This window comes from Falco punctatus (assembly GCF_963210335.1).
Source record: "Falco punctatus genome assembly, chromosome: 7".
NCBI lineage: Eukaryota > Metazoa > Chordata > Aves > Falconiformes > Falconidae > Falco > Falco punctatus.
The window spans coordinates 23,530,935-23,543,246 of NC_137587.1; the positions used below are offsets into that span (position 1 = coordinate 23,530,935).

Genomic DNA, 12,312 nt, shown 5'->3' on the forward strand with positions numbered 1-12,312 from the left:
TTATTCAGGATTTGTGATACTCTGATCTTGAATTTGTTAAGTTCTTGAAACGTGTATGCTAAAGAGTAAAGGTGTAAGCCTGCATTGGTAGTATGCGTTGGTAGTATTCAGAGGAAGTATACAGCCTGTGGAGGAAATTGTGTTTGCTAACAGCTAGTGTGCTTATTAGAAAGAAATAAACATCTGAACTTGCAGGCAGCAGGTGTTGCACTAGAAGCGTATGATTAGGTGCATTAGTTCTGTAGGTCTGAAAATGTGGTGTACTGTCTATTTTATACACCTCTTTAAAATTGGTAATGAATTGGCCAGAAGTGAGTAATTTAGATCATGCTACATATCTTGAACCATATTTTCCTCATCTTAAGAGTACTGAAATAGCAGTTGCTTGCGCTGGTCAAACATCTTCAGGACAGAAGGTACATGGTGAAATACTGAGTACTGTTGTAATCATACAGAACAAAGATTTCATGCAATACGATTTGAAAAATGCAGGTAAACAATGTGAGTATTTTATCTGTTACCTTCTTCCTTTTTCTTAGGGGCCTAGACTATTTTAAAAATTGTTATTCCTTCTCAGTCAGATGGCTTGTTTTATTTTCTGGATTAGGAGACATGAGGTTTATTTTCAGAATCTGAAGATAGGTCAGCGTATTGCTGATCTGCAGATCCCCAGGATGTTTAGATGACCCTTAATACACTATACTCATATAACCTTATGTTTTCAAATGATGTTTAGAAAACAATGTCATTTCTTTCAAGGTAAAATATAGTAAAAATACAATATTGTGTGTTTCTTAGGGTAATTCTTTTTGTTTCCTTTTCTATCAGCTTTAGAATGGCAGCTACAGGGGAGATCACTATATGAAAGCATTACATGAAATAACTTTGACATTTTTGGTACTGAAAACCAGACAAATCTCTGCTCCCTGTGAAAATTTAAAGCAGGGTGAAAATACAACTATTAATATTTGCTCTGAATGTAGTGCAAACTGTTCAATATGCCAGGAGCATTCTTTTTACCTCTTCCTAACTCGGATGAACTTTCAATTGTGCAAGTTTCTTGAGTGTGTCTGTTAATAAGAATGGTACTGGTGAACCATGAGTAAGTGTGAGTGTAACATTAAAATATAATCTTAGCCATTTCTTACTATTTATGATTTAACTGTTATGTGTAAATCACTGGATATAATAGAAAATGCTGTCTCTTTTCAGTAAGTCCAGGAACTTTTATACCTTTGATATTCAGTGTGTTTATCTCTGAAAAAAGGGAAAAGATGGCATATTTTAAAAAATTCACTGTACTTTTGTATTTGGAGGTCTCTGGGTAGCATGTGAATATTTGAAGAAAGATTTTATTTAGCATGATGACTTTGGTTGTATTCATGTTGGGAATGCTAGTGCATTCTTCTATTTTATAAAATACAAGAAGTTTAGTGCAGATGGAGATCAGGTGCATTAACCTAGAATTTCCTAGAATTCCTAGTTTTCCTAGAATTCTCTTACAAACTTTATTTAACCATACCTTTGTAGATTATTCAGTAGCTCTTTTATGTACTAGAAGGCTATGATTATGTTATTTTAAAATCTGTTAGTAATACAACAGTGTTTGCAGTATGGCAGGCAGTACAAAGAAGTATTGATGTTTTCTTTCCTTTCTTCTCCCTTCTTTTAAATATGTTTTTGTTCTTTCTGTTTTTTCCCAATATAGTTGAGGAAAATAGGAGGCGGAGGATTTGGGGAAATTTACGATGCACTGGACTTGCTTACTCGGGAAAATGTTGCACTGAAGGTGGAATCGGCTCAGCAACCAAAGCAAGTGCTGAAAATGGAAGTAGCTGTGTTGAAGAAATTGCAAGGTAGGGCTGTACCCTGGATATGCTAGAAGCAGAATGTCAGTGTATTGCCTTAAAAAAATCATTATAATCTCTATTTAGTCACAGTTTGAGAGAATGTTCCCCATATTCTGCATGTTATTGCTAAATGGTTATGAAATGTGGAATAGAAGCTCTTCCAGCTTCTGAAAGTTTTGCAACAGTGAACCTTTTCTTCGAAACAGGGTGATATGAAAAAAAACCCAAGAAAAAATTAAACCTGTTTTAATGCAAAACCTGTTCTCAACTGTGTTTTATTCTGAATCCATATCTTCTCCTTACCTTTATTTCTCTAGACTTTGTTGTTAGCTTTTTATTTCCCCTTCTAAATTGGTATCTTTTTTTCCTATACTGTCTAGCATTGATTATTTGTGGGTTCTTCATATAGCATCCAGGATAAGGATGTTTGTGTTTCTTTGCCTTTGCAAGTATTGCCAAGAATAATTCTGTTGTTGAAATGGGAGACATATTTGAACCCCACACAAACAAACAAAAAAACAATTTTAAAATGCTGTAACTTGTAGGAAAAAAATTATATTATTGGCATGTAGGAACCTGAAATACTTTAGGGTTCAGGTCGTTGGCCATTCAGAATCACAGCTTTGAATAGTCACTTTTGATGTCTGAAGCTATCAATACAGAGGAATAGGCAATGGCTTCTTGTCATTGGTTTTCACAACATAGGATTATAAAAAAGTTTAAATTGCGACTTTTTTCTTTAAAACAATTATTTTGTATCTGGAAGATTTTGACTAATACATCCATCCCTGTCAGCAGCTCGATTTTTCCAAACTCTTAATTTGAATAAAGCAAAATCTGCATGACATATGGTGCTGCCTAATCTACTGTAAAGGTCACATTGCAGTAGAAATTGATGGCCTCTATAGATTTGAGAGGGCAAGCATGTCACGTGTCACAGTGTTAACAAACTGTTCCTACGTTTTTATCTTTTTAAATAATTTCACAAAAACGTCTAGCATAATAGTCAAGCGAGGAGATTCAGGAACTGCATATTGGTTTTCTTTCAGTTTTAGAATTTCTAGTACAGAGATTAATAGTAAATTTCAGTATTACCAATTCTGAATTTAGAAACCATTTGTGAGGGTTCTTGAAAGAAACTGTCTTAAACATCGTGTGTTTTGAAGTTACTCTATAACTGCTGGGTTTTTAAATGCTCAGAATTATTTTTTCAAGTTGTTTTTTTTTTTTTTTTTTTTTTTTCCTGCACAGGAGCTTGATTTTGGTTTTAACAAAAATGGTCTTTCAAATGGTGTAGGTGAAACAGCTAAAGTAATAAGGAAAACAGTAATAACTGAAAGATATTGGAATTTGGTAACACTGCAAGGCCAGTGTTTCTAAAAACATAGCCTTATATATGACTGCATAACTTGAGTGCTTTATAACTTTCTACTGTGAATTTAAGTGAAATCTGAGTTAAGATGTTACAAAAATACTTTTTTCTTATTAAAATCTTATTTACCTTTTGAAAACCAAGAACGTTTCCTGAAATAATAAGAAATGGATTTGTGAAGAATTGCCATAGGGCCTTAGAGAAGTTATAATTTTTGTTATCAGTCTTCCTTTGGGAGTATAATTCCTTTAACAATGCGTCTTCCTGCAGAGGAGTCTCTGGTTCCACTCAATCATGGGAAGGGCTGTCTAGATGAAAAGAACAGAACAATGAAACACCTGAACAACAGATCCACTGAGGCGAATAATCCAAATAATACATAATCCAAACAATATATAATAAAGCACGTTCAGTTATTTTTGTTCCAAATGTTATTTCTCTGAGAAAACAATAAAGAGGAGTTTTTATATGACTGAAACCCTGATTTGCTATGAGATCTTCAGAAGGCGCTCTTTTGACAGTCTTTAGGAGAAAACAATCTAAAAATTATTCCTTAATTTTTAATGTCTTTTTTTAAAAAAGATCTCTTACTATTCTCTAGCATATTTAAAAAAAAAAAGTTGATGGTTCCATGTAAGTAACACTAGAGGCGATCTTTAGTCAATGAAGTGCAAGTTCCTGTGTAACTGCTCTGGTTGTAGATAGGGAATAGTTCAGATGACCGGGAAAGTCACTGCAGTAAGAGACAGGTCAAGGCTGAACCTTTTGCATATATTGAGATCTGTAGTTTGCACAGATGGATAACTTTATTTTTACATGCATACATTTTCATCCATACTTAAAGGATTTTTATTCAATAAGATTATGGTAGAGATCATTTTATGTTTTACATAAAATTTTGATTCCTAGGAGACATTTCCATTAATTATTCTACCTTCCCAAGTTTTCAGTATGCAAGAGCTAGAAATTTGAAGCAGAGAGAAAATCAAGAAAAAGGAAAAAAAATAGGCAGTAAAACCAACTTTATCATATTTTTTAATTAAATGCTTCATTTACCATGTGGAAATTTTTCTTATTTTTGACAAGGTTTTTTTAATGCAGATTCAGAGCAGGTGAAATTGTAAACAGTTCTTTTAGGATATTTTTGTAACAACCTTCTAATAGCATATATCCTCTGAGACTTTTTTTCTTCTGTCCCTTTTTGGCGTGTGTGTGTGTATATGTATATATATGTATGTATATGATTACTATCCTTTTCTCAAAGGGCTTATGTTCTTTTACTTTCAAGGTGTTCTAGTTACCTTGAACATAAATCAGAGGAAGGAATGTAATTGTCATAAAAATCCTTTTCCTTGCAAATATTTGGGAAGTTTTTTCTACGAATAGTATGTAATGAGAGACAGGGAGCTGACAGGTTCATTCAGAATTGTCTTGGTGTGTAGATCTGATTTTTAAAATATGTATTTATTAACATGCTCTGTTTCTGGGGAAAATTATGTAAGAAACATATGGAGAGGAGTATGTTCACTGATACAGCCATTTATTACAGCTTAGTCATCAACTGTATCTTTGATTTATTTACTTGTTTTTTCCTGCTAATGATGCTGTCTCCTAATTATTGTTGTCAGAATACTGTTTAACTCTTTAAGCTCTGGGTTTTTTTGTTTTGTTTTAAAAAAGAAATCTGCTGCAACAGATTGTTGTTTTAATCATGTTGTTAGGCCATCTGTTCCCACAGTCAGATGGGAGAAGACAAATTTACCACATCTCACTCAGTGAGGGTGAGATTCACTCAGTTGGTTTCCGTCTCACACAACGTTACAAACTTCTGCCTCACTCACTTACAGCTCTCTAGCATAATTTAGTGATGGGTTGCATCTGGTATGGGCTGAAAAGCTATCTGTAGTGATACACTGCAGCCTGGGGAATGGCATGTAGGCTTCGTACCCTCACTAGGAAGCTTTTCAAGGGCATAGTTGTTCACTGCAGCCTAGTACCATCTTTTCCTCCTGCTCCCTAGCCATATAGCTCACTGGTGTGAGAAAATCCTCTTTTCTCACTGAGGGAAAAGGAACTGAAGGTATCTGCAAGGGTGAAGTTAAGTGTGTGTACCCACACTGGAGTGGCAGAGGATCATGCTATTTGAATAAGGTGCACAGGTCCTACTTCTGTCCTTTGCCGTTTCCTCCGATTTTTATAAATGTAGTTTCCAGGCAATATATCACACAACTTAAGTTGCTGCTGCAGTTAAAATGGGGTTTCTCTGACCAGACTGAGTTTTGGACATTTACTGAATTTGTCAGATGAAATCTGACTAATATCTGTTTTTCTGAAGATGTTCCTTCAGCATACCCACAGTGACTGTAAAATGAATCATTAATATTTCAGATGAGACTTTATTAACTGGAAACTGCAGCAATGAATATACAAAATTTAATCTTGACAAATTTGCTGCAAATCATTTTTCTTCATGAAATTACAGTGTCTGTAATATTGCCTGTCTTAAACAAATGAGTGGAAGGAAAAAGAAGAGGAAGAGCAGCGGTACTTACGTGCTTGGCAGAAGTTGTAGAGATTTCTTTTTAAATAATTCTTTTAAAATAAATTATTTTGTTTAATCCTGTACTGTTTTCTTTGCTTAAATGATCCTCTTTCTTAATTGTATGTGGCAGGGAGCTTCCTGAGGAAGCAATAAACAGGCAACCGCTCTTCTGTCAAGTGAAGTGAGAATATTCAGAAGCCGTAGGGCCAAGTTTTAGGGGTTTGGTGGAACTATGAGTACAGCAGTAACAATAAGTCCCCCCTGGATCTGTATGTAGCAGTAATAGTATTTTGAAAGCAGTAATTATTATTTTTTTAATTTTTTAAATTACTTTTCTCCTATGAGTTTTTTTTACTGTTTTTTGGGGTTTTTTTTTATTTATTTATGACATTCTGGTAATCCTAAGGGTAAAGATATTCATGAAAGAAACGTTAGGTGACACAAATTTTAGATAGCTTTAGCAACCACTTGTGCCCATCTGCTTTCTCTTGGCTATAGCTTCCATGGTGTCAGAACGACAGGTAAATGGCCCGAGGGACTTAAACCCTGCCGTTCCCTGTTCTGTCATGGAGTGGGGTCATACGGGGTCCCACCTTCTCTGCAAGTCAATAAATAGAGATACTGGAATGACAATGAGGTTGCATTCCCTTTCTGTTTCCCTACTGCAGTCTTTGGCTTGCCTTTTTCTCTATTTACATTGGGAATCTTATACTTTGGCTTAGAACTGCAGGATATTAAGGAGAAGATTTTTGACCAACCCTCTTCTCCACAGTTTGTTCCTGGGACAGGAGGAGGCTTTAAAGAAAATTGGCTTAAGCCAAACTGTGGTTTTTAACTACTACAATTCTTTTATCTCTGCTCAGTGTACCTGAGCTGAATTTGTCTTTTGTAACTAAACAGAAAAGATCATATTCTAGAAAAACATATTACTAAATTGGATTAGTTGAATTACTTTTTGTACAATTGTTTTTAATACAAAATGTGACCTGCAGTTAACTGCTACTGTTTTCATTCCTTGTGGCAGCTGCCCCTTATAGAAAAAGGGGAATCGTGCCTAGGAATATTGTCTATAAAAAGCCACCAGCTTTGCAAGAAAATAACCTCTTCCCAATCCAAAATTCCTCTAGTTTGTGGACATTTAGGCATGTTGTGATGCATGTTTTCTTATGGAAGAGTGATAACTGTGGTAGGTCTGCATATTTTATGGGAAAAAACTTCTATTTAATTGGGGGTAGAACTGACATTGCTTTACAGCTCTTGAACTGTGGAGATGAGAAGCTTAAATAAAAAAAAATCTCCAAAGAAATAAAATCGCCTCTTCCAGCAATTTGCTAGGTTTCCAAAGGAATAAACCACAGAATTTAATTATTATTGGCTAATTTGCTTCTTTTTCTCTCAGGAAAAGATCATGTCTGTAGATTCATTGGATGTGGAAGGAATGACAAATTTAACTATGTGGTCATGCAGTTGCAGGTCAGTATCAAACAACTCTCCAAGTTTGCTTGCATGTTTTGGTTTATTAGCCCAGCATGTATGAAAACACCAGCAAAACTTTAGAGGATGGCAAATTCTAAAAAATCCCAAAGGTAATAAGCAAACCTAAACTAAGCATATATATATATCTTTATTCTTTGATATCCTTTCCATAATTCTCTCAGAAAAGAGAAAGTTTGCATCCTCAGAAAGACCTGACTATTGAAAGAGTGAACCATGATGTCTTCTGAGATAATTCATATTCCTTTGAAGTCTTCATCTGAAGATGGTCTAAAATATAACACATTAGTCTGTGCATTTTGTTGGCTTTTTTGATGAAAGTGAAAAAATACCCTTTGCAAGTAAAAGAAAACAATTAATTCACTTTACTGAAAGACTTGTTCCTGTGAAGAGGGATAAAATGGGTGATTAACACTTAAAGTTATGGGATTATTGTCTTTTATCATCTTGATAAATGTGAATACTGGAGAAAAAAAAAAATGCCCTGTTGCTGCACTCTCCAAACTAGCCAGCTGCAACAAGGTCTTTTACCATCTCACACCAACACACTCTTCATGTCAGTCCCTCTGCTGCTTTCTCCTAGTCTCTCCTTATCCCAGGCACACATTCTCTCTCTCTTCTCTCTACTTCTTCCTCCTCTCTCTTCCTTGGCTGCTCAACCACTTAACAGAACCAGCCACAGCTGCACCTTATCTACAGCAGCCAACCCACTGCCACTGAAGCCAGCCCACAGCTATATATTAACAATATTCATTAACCCAGCTTCATTCCTCTACAATTCCTCCTTTTTTAAAAAAAAATTTCATATCATATGTTACAACCTTTTTACAAATAAATTTTTTGTACAGTCCTCCAGAATTCCTCTACAATTCCCCTCCTTTTTAACATTTCATACCTTAGGTATTTAACAATCATCATAGCTTTTTTACAAATAAGCTTTTCATACAGTCCGGACAACTTGTCCCTGAACAAATACTCATATTCCTTCTTCACTTTTATCTTGGGCTTTTCATCTTCTGCAGGTTGATCACCTTTCTTCTTATCTGCTTTCTTAGCATCGGGGATTTTGATTTCTTCAGAGGGGGGTTCTGATGAACTTATAGTGCCTTGTCCTTTCACCTCTTGGGTCACACTGGACAGTAACCCGAGTGAGTTTTCAGCAGCAGCAGATCTAGAATATAGCACTGACACATCATTCTGTGTCCTGAAAAACTTCTTAACATCCTTGTGGTCACCCATTTCTTCTACAAGTGGAGACACCTTCAACAAGCACACAAACACCAGCAAGAATACCACCAGGCCGAGCAGCAGCAGCAACGGTGGGAGCTGCCCACGGCACTGCGCTGCTCCCACACCTTCCCCCGGCACAGCCGTCACTGCTGTCTGGCCAGACCCGCTCTGGACCCACCACAGCTGTGGGCTGCTGCCACGTCTGGCCATGTACTTTGCTGCTGTCACCCGTTACCCTCAGTCTCTTAACTCCATGGCAGTCAGGCTTCCTTCTCCTTGATCCCAACAGCTCACCTTTACCGGTGTCTGATCCAGATCCCCAGGTTCTTCCCACCTATCTCAACGTGATCTGGATCACAGTCTATCCCCCCCTGTCTCCGCTATGTTGGGCACCACCATCACTGTTCAAAACTTCAAACATCCCCCAGCACAGCCATCACCGCTGTTGCTGCTCGTTACACTCAGTCTCATAATCCAAAGGGCCTCACACAGGGCACCAATTGTCACAGCACTCTCCAAACTAGCCAGCTGCAACAAGGTCTTTTACCATCTCATACCAACACACTCTTCATGGCAGTCCCTCTGCTGCCTTCTCCTAGTCTCTCCTCATCCCAGGCACACATTCTCTCTCTTCCTTGGCTGCCTAAGCCTTTAACAGAACCAGCCACAGCTGCACCTTATCTGCATCAGCCAACCTGCCCCTGAAGCCAGCCCACAGCTGTATGTTATCAATGTTAATTAACCCAGCTTCATCCCTCTACAGTGCCCTCGTTCACACTGTTCATCTTCTGTTATTTTGGCAGACCAACAGTTCTGTGATATTGTGGGTGTGTATTTCCTGCATAGTATGTTTTTCATCTCTTTGATTAAGTAGTCAGAGATGCACTGTATAAATAAATAAATGATGTACTCTTCCTTAGAGGTGAGTGTGAAGAAGTCTTTGTGAGCATTTTTTCAGTGGCCTCTTTTCAGGTTGATGCAGATACAATGTTAATTAATAGTGTATGTCCTAGTCTTCTAATAGAGATTAGTTTGGTCCATGTTATTTAGAAGTAGAAAGATACTAGGATTCATATATTCAAAAATAAATTATGAACTTAATGTTGGAGACACTCAAGGACATACAGTCATTGCATTTAGGTAAGATATGTTATTATTGTGTATGAAGATAGGCAATGAGTATTCCATGGTTAACCATGAACAGCTAAAGAAGTAGGAAAACTACACTGTCTTGGTATTAGTATTTTTTTATGAAAATGTCCTTTTAATTTCATCAGGGTCGGAACTTGGCAGACCTGCGTCGGAGTCAATCTCGAGGAACATTCACCATTAGTACCACTCTGCGGCTTGGAAAGCAGATTTTGGAATCTATTGAAAGTATCCATTCTGTGGGATTCCTGCACAGGGACATAAAACCAGTAAGTCTGCCCATTAAATCCAAACAGGCAAGTAATATATGGTCATTAGATGGCTGCATAAATAAGAATAGGTTCTATACTGGATGTTAAAATGAAAAAATGAGAAGGGACAGAAACTTGAATGTTTGTTCATCAAGGGCAGATTTTTTCTATTGATTAATGTTGAATTGCAACAACAACTGCAGTCTTTGTCATCATTGTCTCCAGTTACTTAGGACTCTTTGCAGTTTCCTGTAGCTAAAACTTCCAGCTCTTACCTGTAGCATCAAGCAATCAAGAGTGTTTGTCATGAGTTTGGTTAATGGCAATTAATATCTTCACATAATAAATCTAAGAGAATAGATACTAAATGTAGGGTGTATTTGTAAGATCTTCAGTAGCATTTTATTTGTGGTTAATATATCTAAAACAAGGAAAGAAAAGACAGAGAAAACTATTGAATTGTTTTATTGTGCAATTCTGGTAAAATGAGTGTTGTCAAATGTCATGAGGGCAGTGCCTTCTTGATAGCACCATGCTTTTGTTCTTATTGTTTTTTATGGTTTTCTTTCAATTGATTCCTGGTTTATTTATATCAGTTCTATATTAAAATTACCATTAGAACTCTGAACTTTCAACATTTGTAAATGAGAAAAAATAAGTGAATCTTATGTTTTCTAATAGATGCAAATATGGCTGGTTATATCTGGCATATATAGCTAAATTTCCTGTCAGCTGAATAATATTTACGTAAAACTTCTGGTAAGTTTCTGTGCATTAGGGAATTTTCATTTTCATCACTTCTTCCTTGCAACTTTTATAAAACTTGCCTTCTCCTGACCCATCCCCAAGACTTCATTTAACAGGAAAAGGATACAGAAGCAGTGAATGTCAAGTGAAATAGGTGAGAAGGGGTTAGCTGGAGCACAAGATTTTAATGATGAAAACAATTCAAGTTTTGAATGGGAAATGTGTTCCTTTATGGCTGGCAGGATGGATTGGGGACATCTTGTTATCTAGCTGTATCTTGGAGTTTTTTGGGCCAAATAAGATGGAAATGGAGAATGCTGTTAGGGGATGGAAAATCCCAGAAAATTAAATGTTGAGCCAGGATAAACAGCAGTGTAAGGTAGTATATTAGATTCATAAAACAAAGAATTTTTCTTCCCCTTTACGAGTTATGTTGTGACTTACATGTGCAAAAGAAGGCATGATTGCTTTCTAACATGCAGTTTTCCTGGCTTGAAAATTCAAGTCCATTTTATTTTTTATTATGCATTTTCTAGATAGATTATACTAAAAGTAAGTGTTGCGCTGAGCTGAAATCTTGAAATCCTTGGTTGGTTTTTTGACTTGTGGTGAATTAGGCAATACTGAAATTCTGTTCCATTTAAAAATAATGTTAAACACACTCATGTCAATTTATGGTTTCAATTGGTTTTCACCCTCATCCTTTGACATTGAAGCAGCTGTGAATTTCAGTTTTATTTAGAACAGTACTACTGTTTCACTTCATGGGAAAAGCAAAGTAGTTTTTCTAGAGTTAACTGCATTAAGCTTCCAGTTTGCTCAGATATGTAGTTTGAATTCCATTTCACAGAACTTGTTTTTAGCTTTATCTTTTTTAATCCATTTTAAGGGGATTTGGTGGGGAGAGACTTGAACCAATATAGCCAATATGTTCAAGCATCATAAACTAGGAGTGTTGAAGAATTGTTTTGAAAGGGCTAACGTGGAATGGTAATCTGTAGAGGCAAATAAGAAAACTTACTGAAGCTTTTCAGAATTAATTACCTCCATAAGTCCTCACTAACTTTACAGCTCTTACTGTTTAGTTGTTTTTGGGTTTTTGGGGGGTTTCTTTGGTTAAACCTGATTCTTCCCCCTCACATGAAAAGCAAAAGGCAGTGTGCGTGCCCTATTGTGCATTCTGCATATATGATAGTGCATTTGTTTGGATGAACTTGTCAGTCCCAGGGTTGGCAGTTTTTTGAAGTGTCAAAACCAAATGATGTGAGTAGGTGACACAATTGAAAAAATTCTTGCTAAAAATTAATATATTCTAAGTGGCAAAGTAAGATGACAATCTCTTTGGACCATGTAGGCTGCTGCTCAGATACGCTAACTTGCATGTCTCGTTTTCTTAACAATGTTTTCTTTAAGTTTAATGAGAATTTAGTAGAACTGAAAATATGGAAGGAAGGATAGAGAGGTAGAATGTAGATTTTCTATGATTGTGTTACTGCATTGATACATGCACATATTGAAATGTATGTGTATTTATCTATCTTTCTCTCTGTATTTGTTTTTTTTCCTAGTCAAACTTCGCCATGGGACGTTTTCCTAGCACCTGTAGGAAGTGTTATATGCTGGATTTTGGCTTGGCACGACAATTTACCAACTCATGTGGGGATGTCAGACCAGTAA

The 12,312-nt window shown here is 36.3% G+C and overlaps 1 protein-coding gene across 2 annotated transcripts in view; it reads left to right on the forward strand.

The window, feature by feature from the left end:
* TTBK2 (tau tubulin kinase 2) overlaps nt 1-12,312 on the forward strand; it is a 113,157-nt gene that overhangs the window by 41,400 nt on the left and 59,445 nt on the right. For both annotated transcript variants that reach the window (XM_080397673.1, XM_080397674.1), the window contains 4 exons: nt 1,709-1,856; nt 7,164-7,237; nt 9,766-9,906; nt 12,204-12,308. In XM_080397673.1, the coding sequence (XP_080253799.1) occupies nt 1,709-1,856; nt 7,164-7,237; nt 9,766-9,906; nt 12,204-12,308 (468 nt within the window). The remainder of the gene's footprint in view (nt 1-1,708; nt 1,857-7,163; nt 7,238-9,765; nt 9,907-12,203; nt 12,309-12,312) is intronic.